Source organism: Hyaena hyaena, unplaced genomic scaffold, assembly GCF_003009895.1.
Source record: "Hyaena hyaena isolate Hyena2069 unplaced genomic scaffold, ASM300989v1 scaffold_553, whole genome shotgun sequence".
In the NCBI taxonomy this organism is placed as follows: Eukaryota; Metazoa; Chordata; class Mammalia; order Carnivora; family Hyaenidae; genus Hyaena; species Hyaena hyaena.
This window is the reverse complement of record NW_024081184.1, coordinates 644,260-666,383: the sequence shown is the minus strand read 5'-3', so window position 1 is coordinate 666,383 and position 22,124 is coordinate 644,260. Positions and strand designations below refer to the sequence as shown.

At 35.1% G+C, this 22,124-nt stretch overlaps 1 protein-coding gene across 8 annotated transcripts in view; it reads left to right on the top strand.

The window, feature by feature from the left end:
• BCAS3 (BCAS3 microtubule associated cell migration factor) overlaps positions 1-22,124 on the top strand; it is a 599,290-nt gene that overhangs the window by 148,392 nt on the left and 428,774 nt on the right. For all 8 annotated transcript variants that reach the window (XM_039255980.1, XM_039255983.1, XM_039255979.1 and 5 more), the window contains exons 10-11: positions 14,444-14,520; positions 20,362-20,445. In XM_039255980.1, coding sequence (XP_039111911.1) covers positions 14,444-14,520; positions 20,362-20,445 — 161 coding nt within the window. The remainder of the gene's footprint in view (positions 1-14,443; positions 14,521-20,361; positions 20,446-22,124) is intronic.

The window sequence follows — 22,124 nt, the reverse complement described above, 5'->3', positions numbered from 1 at the left end:
ATTTAAACATTAGGCTCTACTGGACTGTGTTTGTTGAAAGTAATATTATACTTACCAATAGATCTAAGTTTCTTCCTTTGTAATACGTGTTGGTAAAAAGTCAGTTGTCACAGTGACTAAAGAGAAGTTAATAAATATAAATAAGTTAATAATAGAGATATTTGTTTTATAGAGCATGTTTATATTATAGCTTTTTTATGTAAATAAGTAAAAAATATAGGTTTTCAGTAATTAAATGTCCAGTATAGAATTTTAAAAGAATAATTAAACTTTATTATAAAGGAACAATTTAAAAGCATTAGACTTTTAAAATATTTAAAATTCAAGTGTAATTAATACAGCATTATATTAGTTTCAGGTGTACAATATAGTAATTTAACAATGATAGTAATTCAACAATTCTTTATATTGCTCAGTGTTCATCACAGTAAGTGTGCTCTTCATTCCCTTCATCTATTTCACTCATTCTCTCCCTTCCCCTGGCTTATAGTCTGTATTAAAGATTCTGTTTTTCTGTTTGTCTCTTTTCTTTGATCGTTTCTTTTGTTTCTTAAGTTCCACATGTGAGTGAAATCATATGATATTTGTTTTTCTCTGATTTATTTCACTTAGCATAAAATCATTAGATTTGTGTTGAACTTATAATTAGATTTGAAGGACACAAGCTTTGTAATATTTTTGATACATTGGAGTAAGAATAGACCTTCCAGAGTACTCTGTTTTATTGGAGAAAATGGGCAAAATTATATATATCAGTAAGTTTTTATAGATTTTTAATGTTTATTTACTTTTTGAGAGAGAGATAGAGTATGGACATGCATGTGTGAGTGAGGGAGGGGCAGAGAGAAATGGAGACACAGAATCCGAAGCAGCTCCAGGCTCTGAGCCATCAGCACGAGTCCCATGAGGGGCTCAGACTCACGAGCCACGAGATCATGACCTGACCTGAAGTCAGACACTTAACTGACTAAGCCGCTTAGGCACCCTATGATAATAGTGATTTTTAAGCTTAGATGGCCTAACAGAATTTTATATAAAATGATATAGATATACTTTATATCTTTAATTGCATACTTCTTACACGTGAGTAAAATTTGTTTCTACTAACTTAAGTGTTTGTTTTTTAACAGGTGAAGGAAATGGATGTTTCACTTTTTTTCTTTCAAGTTTTTATTTAATTCCAGTTAACATACAGTGCAATATTAGTTTCAGGAGTAGAATTCAGTGATTAATCACTTATGTACAATCAGTACATAATCAGTGCTTATCACAAGTGCCTTCATTAATACCCATCACCTATTTAGCCTATCCCTGTGACTATCTCCCCTCCAGTAACCATCAGTTTGTTTTCTGTAGTTAAGAGTCTGTTTTCTAGTTTGCCTTTCTCTTTCTTCCCCTATGTTCATCTGCGTTGTTTCTAAAATTCCACATATGAGTGAAATCATATGGTATTTGTGTTTCTCTGACTTTTTTCACTTAACATAGTGCTGTCTAGCTCCATCCAAATCATTGCAAATGGCAAGATTTCATTATTTTTTTATTGCTGAATAATATTCCATGTTATATATTTACCACCTCTTCTTTCTCCATTCGTCAGTCAGTGGAGACTTGGGCTCTTTCCATAATTTGGCTATTGTTGATAATGCTGCTATACATTGGGGTGCATGTATCCCATACCCCTTGGAATAAGGACCTACATATAAGAATTTAATTGTTGAATTAAAAACACATAATACTGTTAACAGTAAATGCAGTTGATCTTTTAAAAACTTTGTTTTGGTAATTGACAGTATTTGATAATTTTCTGGAGGAGTGTTTTGTAGCCTGAGATATTGCAAGAGAGAATTTGTGGAATGTTCTGCCTTGGGTCAACCTACAGATTTTCTATCTGACAAAAAAAATACATAAAGCTTTTGAATCATTTGGCAGAATTAGTATAGAAACTGAGACATTGTCACAGAAAGCAATTAAGGAAATTTCATATATTCTTGGAATTTACTATAGTCTCTCAAACCTAGTAGAAATAATAAAACTATCTTAAAGCAAAAGAAGAGCAACTAGAGTATGTATTCTTCTTAGTGTTCATTCTTACTTGAAATTATACAGTTCTTTCTGAAAGAAGATGAAATTTTAGTTACCTTAAGATGGTTAAATGTATTTTTGATTTTAATAATTTTGCTTATTTGATAAACATTTAGTATATATGATGAAAATATTGTGTTTTCACACAATAACACCATAGAAATATTATTTCATCTCCTATGGATGTCATTTAAACATTTTTAGTTTTAATTTCAGGAAGTTCATACCGTTATTTAAAGAAAGTCATGGTATAATGAACCACCATGTACTTATCATGTAGTTTCAAGAATTGTCAATTCATGGAGAGTTTTTTTTCATTTATACCTCCTCCCAGTTATTTTGAAGCATATCCTGGACATTATTTAATTTCATCAGTACATATTCTATTAGGTATATCTAAATGATAAGAACTTAAGAAATTATATTTTTGGTATACCAAATGACCATATATGTCATCTAAACTGAGATCTTTAGAGTTCAACAAATGCCATACTTGGTTTAATTCTGGTCAAGTCTGGCTAACAGGTATACTAGAAAAATCCTGGGCCCACAGGGACATGTATCTTATATATTTCCTATCGTCTGAACTTGCAAGGTTTTTGACAGAAAAACCTTCTAAACAATATCCAATATCCTTATCTTTATTTCTACAGCTCATTTTCATGCTGCTTATGCTATGTTTATTTTGAAACCTACTCATTATTCTCATTTCTTTGTAGGTGCACTGTTGCTTTATTTTCCTGCCTCAATTAAACCTACACATCTTCGTAGGCCCCATATCTGTTTTAGTTCTTATGTGAACTATTTCCTGACACCTGTAGCTTAAAGCAACCTTGCCTTCTTTTGAGTCCCCAAAGATAGCAATTCCCAAAGTCTCTTGACAGAACACTAGACCTTCAACATGTTGCGCAAATCAGGATGCCCTGGTCAGATATACTCAGGAAATGCTGTCCCCTATTGAAGAATGGTAATGATGATTAACGTTTTAATGCTGCTTTAAATTTATTTACTGCATTTCTATAGTTCCCATATTTATTTGATTATAGACCTCTTTTATTTGAAACCCTTTGAAAATGATTTTTTCTTCCATCTTTTTTTTAATGCTTATTTATTTATTTTGAGACAGAGAGAGCATGTGCATGAGCAGGGGAGGGCCAGAGAGAGAGAGCAAAAGAGAAAATCCCAAGCAGACTCTGCACTGTCAGTGTGGAGCCCAACATGAGGCTCTGTACCATGAACTGTGAGATCGTGACCTGAGCTAAAATCAAGAGTCAGATGTTTAACCTACTGAGCCACCCAGGTGCCCCATTTGGGAATGTTTTTATAACATGTAATCTTTGCCTCTGCTAAGACACTTAACTTTCTATCTTATTGTATGCATTTTCTGTTTACTTGTTCTATCTTTGCCATTAGACAGTGATCCCCTTGAGAGCAAAGTTATTCAGCTTGATTTGGATTAAGGAATTAAAGTCCACATGGGAAGTATAATATATCCGTTATGTTCTAGCTAACTTAAAAATATTACTGATGTTTATTTTAGTTTCTTGTAATAACTCCAGGACTCCTGGGTGGCTCAGTTTGTTAAGTGTCTAACTCTTGATTTCAGCTCAGGTCATGATCTCATGGTTGTGAAATTGAGCTCTGTAGCAGGCTCTGTGTTGGGTGGGCATTGAGCCTGCTTAAGATTCTGTCTCCCCCTCTGCCTCTGCCCCACTGATGCTCTCTCTCTTTCTCTCTTTCAAAAAACCCCCCAAACCAACACCCCCCCCCTAAAAACCCAACTCAGTTTGCTAAAAATGAAAAACCTTTATCACAGCTATTTTTTGGTTTCAAAGCATCAATGGTTTTCCTCCAAGATGTTTAGTTAACCAATACAGTTTAGAATGTAGTACACCTCTGTTACAGGTCATAAGAAGGAAAAATTTATTAATACAGGATCAGTACTGATCTCACGGAAAAATGATATAGGCCTGAGATGGAAATTAATAGTGTTTGGTGAATATTTAAAGAAATGAATATATGAATGCATATACAAATGAAGTTTCTCTTACATATTTTGTTGGAGTAAAGCCAGAAATTTTCTGAAATAGGAGTTTATTTGAAAAATGTATGTTTGTAATAATCAGCTCTTGAATCTCTCTCCTGTATCTGGAGTGTTTCCCCTTTTGAGAATAGGAGGTTCTGTTTTATGAGCCTTTAGCAAGTACAAACTATCAGTGAATTTAGATAAAAATGAATAGGAGACAGAATCATTATTATTCTTTCTTAATGCTTTTGTTTTTTCTTTTTTAGTTGATATTTTTTGAGACATCTTTGCCATATAGTCCTAAATGGTTCCCTCTACGTTTCTGGACCCACTGAGTAGTTGAAATAAGTGTTATTTAAGTATTAGTCTATCTTGTATTCTGTGAATTGTGCATGATAAGAAGAGATCTGGAGGGATTGGCAGTGTATATCGTATTGCAGTCAGGGGCCTTATAAGTGACATACAGCTTTATAAGTAAGTCTTGGTCAAGTGGTTTGAGACCCCAAGAAGCGAGTTTTTAGTAATTCCTGATCCATTAGGATTATTACCTATTCTGTCAATGTAGTGTTTGTAAAATAGCTCTCATGATTTGGGGATGCTATAAAGTCTTTTTAAAGTGAATTTCATTAAATCTGAAAGGTATGTTACTAAAAAATGTTGAAAAATGAGGTAGTATAAAGGTACAACTGTCATTTCTGGGCATAAAAAATGGAAATAAGTGTAATAAACTGTGCATTAAAACCCAGTGACGTCTTTTGAGGACAGATGTTTAGTATAGTTGGCAGAAGGCAGGATAGGGCATGACCTTGGGAGAATAGGACTGGAGGGTGTATGAGATTGGGCTTTTGGGATTCCATAATATTCTGGGGTTTTTTATTTATTTTGTTTTGGGTACTGCTTATGTATGTATATGTTCACTTTGTTGATTTAGGAACTTCCATATGTACATTATATTTGGGTGTATAGTTTACATAAAAAAAAAAGAGTTGAGAAAGCATCAACAACAACAACAAAAGTTTGTGAATTCTCTCTTCATATTCTGAATACTGTCCGTTGTAGCATTTTACAACAAGTCTTCCCATTCATCCCTTCATCTATGAATACCCTGACCAATAGTAGTAACACACCGCATTTTATACTTCTGTGGAGAAGAAACTTATTCTTAGTTACATATTATTTTACTTGACTTGAAAACCCTAGAGATTGGATTTGTTTGAATGATGTAGGATTGGTAAGATTGATGATATTAGGCAAATATTTGTATTAGGGAGTTCATCATTTTTCAAATGTTTGAATATTCAAATAATTGTCTCTGAAATATTGCTTCACCCAAAGTGACTTATATCAATATGAACAAAATATTTAAGATCAAGGAAAAAATGAGTCATTTCCTAACTTGAAAGAAGCTTTTTTTCTTTTAATTACTGCATCTTCCCACTGTTCTTTTATACAGACTGAAACTTTTAGCAGGTGGAATGAGTCATGTTTTATATATGTTTCTCTGAATTTGGGTTATCCCATGTTTATAAGCCATTCTGCCTGGGACACTGAAAAGGTGCAGCTGAGCCAGTAGGCTACTGAGAATAGCATTTGTTCTAGTCTATTTGCCTGTGCCACATAGTGTTTCTCCAGTGATTGGTTTCTAGTTCTTGAAGAAATAGGACCAAAGGCCACATAGAATAACAAATTCTCCACTTAATGAGGATAATGTTTTGATCATGGAAGCATTTGATTTCTAAAGTAGTTTGAAAAGCTCTTGTAAAATGCAATTGTGAGTGCCTCAGTTATATATGAATACAATAATGGGACTGTAAAATAAGTAGAGACACCTGTGTCTCTCAGAGAAGCATCATGGGAATTTGTGCCAGAGGGTGGAAGGATCAGGTAAAGAGAGCTGATAAGAGAACTAGAAAGGGAATGCAGCCAATATAATGAGAAAGGAGACACCTTTGTATTCGTCTGTACAGAAACAGTGGCCTTGAGCAGCTGTCTGGTGTGGAAATTCAAAACCCATGTGCGATTAAGAAAACAAAAGACAAGGACTGATAGATGTCATTAGCAGTCATTTCCACTGTGCTTAAATTGAAAGATATGAAGTCTCTGGAGAGACCAGAAGATTGTACAATAAGTAACTCTTTTCAGTGGCCTCTGTTTTTACTTTGAGAAGGGAAATTTATTCCTTATAATCCTAATGCTATTTCTTAGTGTTACTATGTGTGTTCTTGATTTATGTTACTGATGAATTAACAAAAAGAATGAATTTAAAGGATCTTAAAAATGCAAGATTATTTTTAGTTTTGGAAAGAAGAGGTTTCCTTTGTATGTTTAGAAGCAAATCTGTAACATTTATTAGGAGAGATTGGCAGGTTAATGTGAGATCTAAGCCCAGGTTAAGTTAAAAGTCAAATCTATTCCTGTTCTTTCAGGTTCCCTTCTCTATACTGCCATGATGTTTTCACAGCCTGGGCAGGTGCCCAGTACAGAGTGGACACTCAGGGGATATGTGTGCAGTGAACTAGCTTGTGACTTTCCTGTCCTCTCCACATAATTCCCACACTTTGAACCCCACAATGGCAATACCTTTAAGTTCATGATACATTTACATACATGAAAAGTAAAGTAAAAATAAGAAAGCTCATGGAACTTTAAGAGGGTCATTAATCAGTTACAAGAAAGTCAAATAAATCTCTGAAGTGGTATTTAATATTTTATGTGCTTATATGTCTTTCTGGAGAGGGTGTTAAGAGTTTTTTTTTGTGGAGTTCATAGAATATGTGGTCTTTTGTGACTGATTTTTTTTTTATTGAACATAGATAATCTTAGTTCATCCATGATGTAGGATTTATCAGTTCTTCTTTAAAAAGTTAAAAAAAAATTTTTTTAGAGCAGGTTTTATTTTTATTTTTATTTGAGAAAGAGCATGTGTGCAAGCTGGGGAGGAACAGAAGAAGAGGGATAGAGAGAGAATCTTAAGCAGACTCCACACTAGGCAGAGCCCAGTACAGGGTTCAGTCTTACAAACCATGAGATCATGACCTGAGCTAAAATCAAAAGTTGGATGCTTGACCAACTGAGCCACCTGAGTGTCCCAAGAGCAGTTGTAAATTTACAGCAAGATTGAACAGAAGGTATAAAAATTTCACTGTCCCTACACATGTCTAGCATCCCCCATTATCAATGTTATTCATGAGAGTGATACTTTTGCTACATTGACACATCATTATCAACCAAAGTTCCTAGTTTTACCTTAGGGTTCAGTCTTGGTTTTGTACATTCTGTGGGTTTGGAGAAATGTATAATGATATACATCCATCATTGTAATATCATACAGAGTATTTTTACTGCCCTAAAAATCCTCTGCTCTGCCTGTCCATCCCTGCCCACCCCATCCTACTCCCACCAGCAACCAAAGACCTTTTTGTTATCTCCATGGTTTTGCATTTCCTAGAATGTCATATAGTTGGAATCATATAGTATGTAGCCTTCTCAGATCTACTATTTAGTAATATGATTCCAGTTTCTGCCATGTTCTGCCTGACTTCAAAATTTACTATCAAGCTACAGTAATCAAGACAATGTGGCCGTGGCAAAGAATATACAAATAGATGAGTGGAACGGAATAGAGAGCCCAGAGATAGATCTTTGACAAAGGAACAAGGGTAGTACAGTGGAGCGAAGATAGCCTCTACAGCAAATGGTGCTGGAACCCCTGTACATTTACATGTGAAAGACTGAGGCCAGACACAGCCCATACATTCTTTGCAAAAATGAACTCAAAATGGATCACAGACCTAAATGTAACACACAGAAGTATCAAGTTTGTAGAAGATAACATAGAGAAAACCTAGATGACCTTAAGTATAGTGATGACTTTTAGATACAACAGTAAAGGTACAATTCACGAAAGAAATAGTTGATATGGTGGAGTCCATTAAAATGCAAAACTTATGCTCTGCAAGAGACAGCATCTAACGAATGAAAAGGCCAGCCATAGATTAGAAGAAGGCTTTTGTAAAAGAAACATCTAATAAAGGACCATTATTCAAAATATAAAAAGAATGCTTAAAACTCAACAAGAAGAAGCAACTGAAGCACCTTAAAAAAATGTGTCCAAAACCTCAACAGACACAACACCAAAGAAGATAACACAGATGGCGAATAAGCATATGAAGAGATGTTCCACATCATATGTTACTAGAGAAATTCAAATTAAAACGAGATACCACCACACCCCTATTAGACTGACTAAAATCTAGAACACTGACAATAAACATCCAAGTGCTGACATAGCTGTGGAGCGACAGAAACACTCATACATTGTTGGTGGGAATGTAAAATAATACAGCCACTTTGGAGAATAACAAAACTAGACATATTCTTACCATACAATCTAGCAATCACACTCCTTGGTATGTACCCGAAGGTGTTTTAAACTTATGTCCACTTATAAAACTTGTACAATTGTTTATGGCAGCTCAATTCACACTGCAAGCAAGATGTTCTCAGTAATGGATAAATAAACTGGGATTTGCAGACAATGGAATGTTACTCTTCATTTCTTTTTATTGCTGAATAATAATTAATTGTATGGATAATACCATATGTATGTATTCATCAGGTGGACATTTTGTTTGTTTCCATTTTTGGGCTATTATGAATAATGTTTTCATGAATGAAAGGTTTTTGTGGAGACATACACAATTGACCCTTGAACAACATGGGAGTTAGGGGCACCAAATCACACACAGTCAAAATCCACATATAACTTTTGACTCTCCAAAAACTTAGCCTACTGTTAATCAGAAGCCTTAGCAATAGCATAAACAGTCCATTCATACCTATTTTGTATGTTATATGTATTATATACTATATTCTTACAGTAAGTTAAAGTAAATAAAATGTTACTATGAAAATCATAAGGAATATACATTTACAGTAGTGTTCTATAAAAAAAAAAAAGCTGTGTAAAAGTGGACCTGTGTAGCTTAAACGCATGTTGTTTAAGGGTCAACTGTATTTTCAGCTATCTAGGGTATAGGTATTTGTGTGGATGTGTGAGTATGCACTGAGGATTTCTGAGTCATATGGTAATTCTACCCTTAACCATTTGAAGAGCTGCAAGGCAGAGTGGCTGCACCAGTTTACATTCCCACCTTCAGTGTATGAAAGTTCCAATTTGTTCCTATTCTTACCAGTGATTGTTACTACTTTTCTTTGATTATAGCCATGTTAATAACTCATGAAATGGTATCAGATTGTACTTGGATTTGTGTTTCCCTGATGGCTAATGATGTTGAGCATCTTTTCATGTGTTCATTCACTAAATGTATCTTCTTTGTCAATGTTTATGAATTCTTTGTGTTTTCTTTATTGAGTTGTTATAGTTCTGTTTCTATTCTGGATACAAGCCAGTTATTAGACATATATTTTGTAAAATTCCATTCTGAGTTTGTTTTCTTTTTTAGTGATATCCTTTGAAGCACAAATGTTTTAGTTTTGTGAAGTCCAGTTGATCTATTTTTTCTTTAAAAATTTTTAAATAAATGTTTATTTATTTTTGAGAGAGAGAGAAAGAGACAGAGTGCGAGCAGGGAATGGGCTGAGTGAGGGGGAGACACAGAATCTGAAGCAGGCTCCAAGCTCTGAGCTGACAGCATAGAGCCTGATGCAGGACTCAATCTCATGAACTGTGAGATCATGATCCTGAGCCAAAGTCGGATGCTTAACCTACTGAGCCACCCAGGTGCCCTATCTATTTTTTTCTTTTATCACTAACACTTTTGGTGTCATATCTGAGAAAGCATTGCTTAATCTAAGGTTATGAAGATTTACCACTATGTTTTGTTCTAAGAAGTTAATACTTTTAACTTTTTTTTGTAGTTTTATGATTTTATTAAAACAAACATGACATGTACATAAGCTGTTTGTGTTTTCATTTTCTTTGCTGTGCATCCTGGCCTTGGGATTGGTGGCTCTGATGGCCAATTGGGCTGCTCTTTCCACAGGAGCTTTGTGGTTCTTGGAGGAGACACTGTGAGCAATCTCTGCTCAGTAAGATTTGTTACACATCAGCAGCACTTTATGACATTGTGGACTAGGAACTTGTAGAAGCCACTGGGCAGCATGTGCTTTGTTTTGTTATTGCTCCTGTAACCAGTGTTGGGCATCAAGATCTGGCACCCTGTTGTCAGTGCCTCTGGGTTTACACCTGTTGCACTTAATTTTGACATATCAGTCTGATGGGTGCCGGATGAACTTCTTGGTCTTCTTTTTTATGATCTTGGACTTAGCCAGAGGTCTTAGGGCAGCCATGATGACAAGTAGGAAGAGATGGCACCCACCCTACAGGCAGTGCCGAGGAAGAGAACAGTACTTTTAACTTTTTCATTTAAGTCTTTGATTCACTTAGTTAATTTTTGTAGGCAGTGTGTGTGAGGTCAGGTTTCAGTTTCATTCTTTTGCATGTGGATATGGAATTGACCCATCATCATTTGTTGACAATACTATTCTTTCCCCATAGACTTGTCCTACTACCCTTGTTGAAAGTTAATTGACCGTAAATGCAGACATCTGGTTTTTTCAAAAAGGTCTGAAATCTTTTGAGTTGTTTTTACCAAGAAAAATAAGGCAGAGTGTTACAGATTTGTTAAATCCTTTGTTTTTCAAAATGGGTTCAGGTCACCTCTCCATTAGGGATCAACATTATGGGAGGATGCCATCTAAAATTGCATCAGTCTCCTGTGCCTTTAAAAATATTTCTTTAGTAATGGAGGAATCTTCATTTAAAGTGTTTTTCTTGGATCTTACCTTTATTTAAATTTGGAAATCTCAGTATTTTAAATATACAGTTCTCTTATTTTGTTCACAAACATTGTAAAACATGTTGGAATTAGTCCTAGTATTATAGAGATTTGGGTCCCCCCCCCCCCCCGTTTTCAAAGTTTAGCTGGAAGCAATGGTTAATTTTTAAAGGAGTCATGCTTATAAAGTTGGGATAGTGCTGAGTGGCTGATGGTCTGGTGATTCCAGCTGTAAAGTGTTTTTTTGGAGAACAGAAAAACAATTTGCTTTCATTCTAGTACATATAATTCTTGAGGTCCACTGAGTTTGTAAAAACATTGACTCAAAAAGTGAAATGAAGAATTGTGAACTACATTTTTCCTTTCGTATCTTCTAGGATTTGGAAAGGAGAGTATACTTTATTAAGATCTATTGAGATAAAATTGTTACCAGAATTGATCGAGAGTTAGATTACATTGACTTTAAAGTTCAGGGCATTAGCTACTTTTAATGTAATGGTGCAGTTCACAAGTATTTATTTCTGTTTTTCATTTGGTTCTTTTTTTCATGACATTTTGAAAGGTGGAAGTTGTCAAAGACATTTAAAAGGGGGAAATTTTCTTACAGGCCATTCTCCATATTCTATGGAATATGTATATGAGTTAGTTTACTCAATGGGATTACAATAATTAAATCTTTGTAGGGACTGCACAACACATGTTAGAGTGTATTGTCTGTACTATTTTAGGGGACCTTGGTCCTTTTCTATGTGTCCATAATGTGTGTCCATAATGTTCATTCAGTGGATATATCACAGTTGCCTAGATGTCAGTTTTCCCAAAATTCAAAACATCTCAAATACAACCCTTTAAAACCTGAAATAAAGAAAAAGTTGTTGTTTTTTTTTTAAAGATGAGCAAAAATTAGAAAGCTCATAGAAAGCTTTGTGTTTCATTTGACATATGGATCTTTTCTTAGGGCCATTATCTTCTTTATAAGTTCTTTGTCTTCTTTATTTTACTTTATCAAGTAAAGTAAATTGTCAAGTTGGTTCCCATATAACACCCAGTGCTCATCCCCACAGGTGCCCTCCTCCATGCCCATCTCCCCCTCCCCCCCACCCATCAGTCTTCAGTTTGTTCTCAGCATTCAAGAGTCTCTCATGGTTTGCCTCTCTCCCTCTCCCCCACTATTTCCCCCTTTCTTCTCCCCACGGTCCTCTGTTAAGTTCCTCCTAGTCCTCCTATACGTGCAAACATATAGTATTTGTCTTTTGTCTTCTTTAAAAAGGAAAACTCAGGGTGACTGGTTGGCTCAGTCAGTTAAGTGTTCATCACTTGATTTTGGCTCAGGTCATGATCTCAACAGTTTGTGAGTTCGAGCCCTGCATCGGGCTTCACACTGACAAGTGAGGACCTGCTTGGGATTCTTTCTTTTCCTTTCTCTCTCTGCTCCCCCTCTACCTGAGTTCTCTTTCTCTCTCAAAATAAATAAATAAACTTAAAGAAATAAATAAAAAGGAAAACTCAAAATAGACGGCAGTTGCAGGAACTCAAATGAAAACTACTGTGTCATGGAAGTGGCAGCAATATGTGCTTTTTTAGTGCTTGCGAACCCAGTAGCACTAGTACTTCAGAATGGTGACTGTTGCTACTCAGAAGGCTTTCTGAGTCAGAAAGCATGTAATGTATGTTTACAGAAGATATCTATGTTTTTGAAAGATTCCTATTAAAAATGTCTTTAAAGGGGCGCCTGGTTGGCTTAGTCGGTTAAGCGTCTGACTTTCGCTTAGGTCATGATCTCGCAGTTCGTGGGTTCGAGCCCCGCGTCGGGCTCTGTGCTGACTGCCGGCTCAGAGCCTGGAGCCTATTTCAGTCTGTGACTCCCTCTCTCTCTGACCCTCCCCTGCTCACGCTGTCTCTCTCTCTCTCCTAGAAATTAAAAAAAAATATATTAAAAAATGTCTTTAAAATGACAGATCTGGCTTTTAGGTGAGCATACTATTTGAGTATTTGAAAAATTTTCTTAATTTGTTCAGACATATTTATCAAGCTGTGTTCAGATGTTATTCTAGGCAGCAGAGATTCAGCAGTGAACACAATAGATGCAAATTCTTTTTTTTTTTTTTTTTTTTTACTGTTTTCTTTATTTCTAGGAGAGAGACAGAGAGACAGCGTGAGCAGGGGAGGGTCAGAGAGAGAGGGAGTCACAGACTGAAACAGGCTCCAGGCTCTGAGCTGGCAGTCAGCACAGAGCCCGACGCGGGGCTCGAACCCACGAACCGCGAGATCATGACCCAAGCGAAAGTCGGACGCTTAACCGACTAAGCCACCCAGGCGCCCCTAGATGCAAATTCTTGACCTTACATACCCCCCTGATCAAGTGAGGGGAAGATAGAAAATAAATTAAAAATAATAAATATATCACAGAACATATACACTATATTTTTTATTGAGAGTATGTCTCAAAGTAGTTTATTGTTGTTCTTTTTCTCCTTAATTAGTATGCTTTTGGATAAAAAATGATCATGCATTGATAACTGTATTCCTCTTAGCATCAGTAACATAGACCGTGACTTTCTGCAGATAGCAAATTGTCAGGTGTGCAGATACTTGTGGAATGATAAACCCCAAGTTCTGTAGTTTAAGCTTTTTGTGTTGCCTGATTTTGTAGTTGCCTTTGAGTAGTCCCTTTAAAGCTATTTTGTGACTCGGTGGAATATGATTTTGTGTAGTTGACGATGAGGGCATTGGACTCAAAGACCTTATTGGCATGGCTAGGAGGGGAGAGGCCAGCCTCTAGAATGACAGACATCACTTAGTTGACTGAATTGTGGTGTGTCTTGGTTAGTAGAGTTCAGGATGATGGCATTGGAGTTTCCATGCATTGATGGTGTCTACTGCCACAACTATGTAATTTATTCTTCTTGAAAGGAAGAACCGCAAAGCAATACTTCCTACTAGATTGCTATTGGCTGGACTGAAAGCCAGAAGAATGAAGTTGAGTGCTTAATGTAAATACACAATGATGCAAATTAGTTTTCCATCGTCTTTCTATTGAGGCAATCTTTATGAATTAGCTTCACTGGTGCCTTACTTAAGTACTTGTTCTGTTTTATTCTTCCCATCAGTGTATCATCATTTTCTTTTAGGTTTTTGCCTGTTATCTTTTGCCAATAAATTCATGAACCAGTTGTATCCTTTTTCTTTCTTCTCTAACCATTCTTGCTTGACCTAAAAGCTTTGTTTCCTTTTAGCTTCTCTTTCTTGTTCTAGGAGTAACTGTACAAAGTGCGCAATTTTTGCTAAAAGTTATTACTAGTTCTTCCCAGATTTGTTTCTTATTGGAATGGTGTCAAAACCAAAAGGAAACTGTAGAGGGAAAAAAGTGAACTTCACTTAGCTATTAAAATAATGACTAGTTTTATGGGAATTTTATGTGAGACTTGAGAAAATAAAACCATTTGGTTGTTTTGCTTTTATGGCATCAAAATATGATGCGCCAACAGAAAATTTATTAAGAAATATCTGAGTATTGCCATTTCACATTTTTCAGGCTGCTATCCTTGCCCAGGGCCCAACATGAATCCTATTGCTCTTGGGAGCCGTTGGCTTGCTTATGCAGAAAACAAGGTAAGGCGTGGCTCATGTTTGGATTGTTGTAATGGAGCAAGTGTTGAAGAATTTGCCAAAGGTGATTGCCATCCAATAATGAAATTTAACTTACTAGTTTTCCTTTGGTTAGATTTTGGTTTTAATTGGGCACCCAGTAATTATCCTATCTCCCTTTTTGCTTAGGATTAGTATTTGGGCTCAACCTTAATTTTCTAGGCTTGGGTTTTTTTTTTTTTAATTTTTATAAGTTTATTTATTTTGAGAGAGAGAGAGTGAGTGAGAGAATCCCAAGAAGGCTCCACGCTGCCAGCACAGAGCCCAATGCTGGGTTTGAACTCACCAACAATGAGATCAAGATCTGAGCCGAAACCAAGAATTGGAACCTTCACTGACTGAGCCACCCAGGCATCCCTGGGCTTGGTTTTATATAGAGAACTTTACTCCATTGATCTTCAGCATAGCATTGATACTACTTATAATAATTTCTGTGAAGGTAGAAATTAGAGGGCAGGAATGACTTTAAAAAACTTTTCAAAAGTATTAATTTTGAAAGAGAGAGTGCGAGTGGAGGAGGAGCAGAGAGAGAGAGAGGGAGACACAGAATTCAAAGCAGGCTCCAAACTCTAAGTGGGCAGCACAGAGCCTGATGCGAGGCTCAGACTTGTGAACTGTGAGATCATGACCTGAGCTGAAGTTGGCCACTTAACCGACTGAGGCACCCAGGCACCCTAGGAATGACTTTGTTTTTATTGGTAGATTGGGAACTGAGGCATAGTATAATTTAATTGATCTTATTTGTCAACAACTAAATCTAAACAAGGGCTAAACCATTTGTCTTAATAATTATATCATAGGTGATCACATTTTGTTGAATTTTTAATTATCAATTTCATTTATTAAGGTCATAATAGTAACTGAAGATATTAAATTTATATGTTGAAAGTTTTATTTATGTCCAATTCAAAACCAAAGACAAATTGAATTTTGATAAAGAAAATGTAAAATCTGTTTTATGCCATTTAGTGCCCTTCATGTGAATATAGGATGAAATCTAAAAAATATTATGGACTTCAAAGAATATCAAATACTTCAAAGAGTATCAATTTTTGTTTAATTTAGGTTGCTTGTATAGTTATTATATGTTGAGATAATAGCAAAATAATAGAAAATAATGTTTGCTGAAGAGTTCTTGACACAAGTCTGGATATGGTAAGTGCAATAATTTTTTGGAGAAACCACACAGCATGTAAATTTCTAGCCTCTGGAATTCACAAAATCAGGAAACTACTGCAGAAGGTTATTTTTGTAGATGAATTCCTTGAAACTTTTTCCTAAATTCTGTTTGCTACAGATAGATACTTTGCATCTTACTGAATGCCATACTTATGCTCCATTCTGTTCTTTCTCCTGATTTTCTAGTATATCTCATTTCAAATTCTCTCTTTTCAAATATCTCTTTTCAAATTGCTCTTTTCAAACAAGACAAGAGGTGTACAATTCAGTGTGGTAACATAATGATGTCTTCAAATGTTTAAATCTATAATACATTTCTTTGATTGCTGGAGACATCCAACAAAAAGATGTATAAATTGTCCCTTGGCTCTTGCAGGTATATTTTCACATGTGGGTAACTACCCATTTAGAATTGTAGGTGTTATGCAAATAGTTACATATTGTTTTCTGGCAGAAGGAACTCCCTTTATAGATGCAAATGGGGTGTGTGTGCCAGTTGTCTTGCTTGTCTTGCCTTTGTAGAGATATGTGTCAATACCCAGCATTACATACAGAGACCAGAAAGCGTAGTGGCATTCGTAAGGAGCTTGTTAATCACATATCTGTACCATCCTTTGGAAGAAATATTTTCAGATAAATGTCTTTCCAATAGGATCTGTGTAAATTCTAGTATTTATTAACAGTTTCTGATTGTTTTAGTAACAATTAGTTCGATTCCTTTGGTTTTTGGGCTGAGTGGAATTACAACAATTAACTGAATTTTGGAGTAACAATTTCTTTTAATGGAAATGCTTTTTGACTAAAATGTTAAACAAGAGGCCATATGTACTGATTGGGTTGTTTTTTTTTTTTTTTTCCCCAGTGGCTGTCTTTAAATGTACTTTTAACTAGGAAAGCTTACAGAAAACTTGTAAGAATAAATATAGTACAGATAGCACAAGGCACACCCATATATCTTTTACTCACATCGACCTCTTAATTATTTCAGAGTAAGTTGCATATATCGCATTACTCCTAGATACTTATCAGCCAATTTAATCTTTTTCTTGAGAGAGAGAGTGAGCGAGCGAGAGCTCCCATGTGCACAAGCACAAGTAGGGGAGGGGCAGAGGGAGAGGGAGAGGGGGAGAGAGAGAGAGAATCTTAAGGAGGCTCTACTACAGAGGTCCACATGGAGCTCCATCTCACAACCATGAGATCATGACCTGAGCCAAAATCAAGAGGCAGACACTCAACTGACTAAGCCATCCTGGCACACTGCCAATTTAATTTTGATAAAATACTTTAATGTAACTTACCATCCATATTCCAATTGTGTCACTTAACCCTATCATATCATTTGTAAAAATTTTTTGTAGTGCAGGATCCACTCTGGGATCAGGTATTATATTTTTTTGGTATGTCCCCTTAGATTCTTTTAATATGGAAGATTTCACAGTCTTTGTCTTTTATAAAATTGATGATTTTGAAGAATACAACTGTACCGCTACCCCTTACCTCCCCACCATTTTTTAGTAGAATGATTTTTAAGGTTTCTCGTGATTATATCCAGGTTATATATTCTGGCTAGAATACTACATGAATATTGTTCTGTACTTTTCACAATATCGCATATGGAGGCATATGATATACATCTGTCCTTTATTGGTAATACTGATTTTGTCAACATCTTGTCCAGTTTCTGAAGTGAATAATCCCTGTTTTTCCTTCTAACTAATAGGCAGATGGAAAGACCATGGATATATCCTGCTTTTAATCAAAATTTCAGCCTAATTTTAGAATCTATTGATGATTCTTGCCTGAGTCAATCTTTACCATGAGAATTGCAAAATAATAGTTTCCCACCTTCACTCTTCCCATAACCAGTAAGCCCTTGGCTTTCTATTGTAATCAGGAGCTTTATTTTCTCTGTTTTTCTGTATCTGTACTTTTGATATGGACTCATGGATTCCAATTTCCCAATTGTTTTTAATTTTTTTTTTGTCCTTAATTATTTTGATTTTCAAACTGTCCCACAGTTGACCAGAGAGAGCCCTTTTAGGCAGGTTCTTCTGATATTGTGGTATGTCTTTATCAATTTTTTACTTAATTTTTTTTAATTTCCTTACTTGATATCATAAGAATATGTTGAGGTTCATCTAACATTTGCCTTGTCTGAGCCCTGGAATCTGCTACTTCTGATCCTCCTGGTTCCTTTTAATGGGCCATGGCTTAAGATACTTAGCTTTGTCCAGTGGATGTATTCATTATTACTGGAGTGTTTTTACTTCTGGACAGTTTCAGTGGACAAAGTTTGGAAACACACATACTTTCCATATGTACATAATAGGCAAATATATGAATACATACACATATTTGTGCACCTGTATACACACACGTATTTTGGAAATGAAGAGTAGACATTGGTATTTCCACAGGATACTTTCCTTTCATCCTCCACTTTTTACTTATATGTTCCTTGTTTTTCATAGGAGACTCTGATATCACACAGTTATTTATTTGTTGAATCCTATAATGACAAAAGTAATTGCAGAATTGTTTGCTCACACTACTACAAATATCAAGTCAAATAAGAAGAGTTCAGGATTTTTTTGTAGTTCTCTCCAATCCTGTCGCTGCCCCAAACTGAAGATGTACAGTCAAACAAAACTGTGTTCAGATATTACTTTGATTAGATTGTCCATTATCTCTCCCTTTCTGCCTTCCTTCATTGTTGTTATAGTTTTCATTTGATATATAATTATGTACACTTTATTTTTATGTTCTATTTACTTGTTTATATAGTTCATTATATGTATTTATATTTCCCTTTCTTTCCAAAAGATTACATAATATACTGGCTCTTTTGTATGTTGCCTTTTAACTTATATTTTTGTAAATCAGTCCATTTTATAGAGGTTTGCACTACAGAAATTTCTGATTCATCTTTAATTTTGATGAATTGAGTTGCAAATGTAATTTTCTAACAAGGCTAAAGTTTTAAACAATTTCTTGCCTAGTTATGTTTGTGTAGAAATGCTGACTCAGTTTTAGTTGAATTGAAAAAGTGATAGTATTGGTTATTTTCACATATTTGTCCTTGATTATTTTAATTACTGGAAACAGAGAAAAGATGGTAGTATTTCCAAGATAATGTCTTTCATTGTATACACAGCAGGAGGCAGCAGAGGGATAACTTTCATAATTCTTTGAATTTGTATTTATGAATGAATGAGTGAGTGAATGAATGAATGAATGAATGAAGGGGATAATTTTTATTAGCTAAAATGACCACTTTCAAACTCCCTGTTTTCCCCTATGTGAAACCACATTTGCGATCACCTGTCATTTGGAAAATTCTTCACTACTGACCTTGAAATCTACTTAAGCAACCGTTTAGTGTGGCAGCTTGACATCTCATATCAGACTTTTAAAGATATTCTATTATAACATTATTGCTTTGAGGGATTGTTTTTAATACAGCGTCAGCGATGTAAAATTTTTGATTTTAGAATAAAAGAATAAAAAGGTGACGTTCATTTTTATCAAATGATCATGTTTTAAATTATATAAGCATTTTTGGTTTTATGTTTTGAAAGAGGTAGATTCTTTCTGAATTATGAATGGCTTTTAAAGTAATTCATAACACAATGTGGAGTTATTCAGATATTCTACAATTGTCATTTAATTTTTTTTAATTTTTAAGAAATGTTTATTTGTTTATTTTTGAGAGAGAGAGAGAGAGAGCAAGCAGGGAAGAGACAGGGAGAAAAAGAGAATCCCTGATACAGGGCTCGAACCCACAAAATGCCAGACCATGACCTGTGCCAAAACCGAGTTGGATGCTTAACCGACTGAGCCATCCAGGCTCCCCTGTTTTATTTTTTAAAAATGTTAAATGTAAAAATCTGGCTAATGAATTAAGAAACCCTAAATTTAGGAAATGTAGGAGCAGTGGAAAATTTAATCCTGGTTTGTTGCTTTAGTCCATGAGAGAATCATGCATGTCAAACTAGTGATTCACTTTGAAAATTGACAGGTTGATTTATTTACATCAGTCATGACTAAGGGCACGTCTTTTTCATTCTGTAGTAATACTAGTAAGCCCTCTGAAGTGGACAGCTACTATATGCGTCATAATTGATTTATGCATAATTTGAGCCACTTTTCCACTGACTTAATTGAAAATGGAAATATGAAAAACTCTTTTGTCTCTTCTTTGGCTTTTCTTTTACTATCTTTATGTAGGAATTAAGAGAACAGAACCTCCAGTTTGCTAGGATGTTAAATATTTAATGTTAGAGAGTCAAGTCTAAGTCGTTTTATTATGTTTTTTAAAATTTATTTGTGGCAAGGCTGCCAGATTCCAAATACGACCGTTGCAGAGTTTATAAATTCTTAAAGACTATTCATCTTGTAATTAAAAATTGTATTTGAGCCTGACACTGCCTGAGCGGCACCAGTAGATTATAAAAAGGGGGAAAAGTGCCTCAGCAGGGCTTTTAGCTGTTTGTCTGAAACACTCATACAAACATTCCCACCTCCCACCCTCATTCTGCTTGATAAATAAGCTCTGTCTTAATAGCCTGTAGAATTAAACAGTTTAATAGAAATGACTTTCTGGCTTTTCTCTCTCTCTTTTTCCAGTTGATTCGATGTCATCAGTCCCGTGGTGGAGCCTGTGGAGACAACATTCAGTCTTATACTGCCACAGTCATTAGTGCTGCTAAAGTGAGTATTGAGTATTCCCTGGGAGTTGTGATTTTGTGGAGTATATATCAGGTTTCTCTCCTGAATTGTATTGACGTTACCCCTTCCCTTTTCATTCACAAATGTGGACTAAACTTAAGTCAGAATGATTTTGCCACCCATGAGGATTGATGACTAAATAATTAGGTATTTAATCTCTTAAGGTTCATAAATAAGACATTATTTTCTACTACAATGATTATAGGGTTTATATTTACCCAATTTTAAGTATTTAAGTCTGTTAGCTAGATTAAAGTCTATTATCTAATTTTAACACCTTTGAAAGAAACTTTATATATATGTTATAAGTAGTGACTTCTGAGTTCTTTTTCTGTGATTTCCATCATTCCACCTACACTGACATCCCTTTGTATCTTCGAACATTTATGAATCTTCTTGATGTAAAAACAGTATTATTCCTTAAGAAAACTTGAGTCAAACCCCTGGCACATTCAAAGACTCTTTCATGTCACAGGGCTGCCCTCTGTGTGTTTGTCAAGTGAGCTCTTTTTGTGTGTATGCGAGGGTTAATTTTGATGATGGCTCTTAAACTTTATGCTGATTATAAGGTATTCTTATAATCACTATCCTTTTGAATTGTGAAGTATACAACAAAACAATTCTAATAATAGGGATGACATAGTGAATCTAAATGACAGCATGTAATAGAAAGCACAACTATTCAGAAAAGAACAACAGTTTAAAGCAAACCACAGGGAGGGAATGAAAGGTCACACTGTTTCATGTAAAACAAATACAAAAATACTTCAAGATTGATCACAAGTGCTTACATGATGTGCTTTAGAATGTGTTCCTTGGTTTGATGAGAGAAGCATTACATATTTTTTACTCAGAAAGGAAATCAAATACTGAATGTCTTTATGCTTATAGCACTATATATTTTGGATTTTAGAATGTTCAAAAAAATTGCTTACTATTCTCCATTGTATAGGTAAGAATTACGATGGTTATTTCAGTGAAGAGAAATCTGAGACAGAGTAATTAGCCAGTATCTGTGTTCCTCTATGTTAGTTTATAATAGATCCACAAAATATACCAATGAGATTAGTTCTCAAGTATTATATTCCTCTTAGGCTTATCTGTGCTATACATGTTAATCAGGATAGCTCATTGTATTATCATTTGAACAATTTTCAGTTCCATGGTAGAGGACAACTTTTCAGCTCTCTTTTGCTATGATGTGTTTGTGTGCCTACATAAAAGGAAACTGACCTGCTTTATTCAGTAACAGTTTTGTTGTTTAATTTTTAGCTGAATGTGGACATGTGAGAGGGAGTGAGGCTAGAGTTAATGTGCTTTGAAAAGAAAAGGTTTGAACGCCCCAGTTTTCTATACCACATATTGAGAACTGTGAGGAATAAGCTCATGTCTTTCACATTTAAATTATCAGAAATTATGATGACAACACTTTAATCCAATCAATTCCCAATAGGCCATTGGTTACCGATGGAATTGGTGTTGATTGAAATTCATCATTAGTTCAGGCAGTTGATAAAATTCTGCCATTGACTCTTGAATAAAGTAGTTAATATTTAATTTTTGTTTAATTGCTTTTGCCTGATTTTTAAAAACATTTTTACTTATTTATTTTTTAAATGCTTATTTATTTTTGAAAGAGAGTGCAAGGGGGGAGGTGTGGG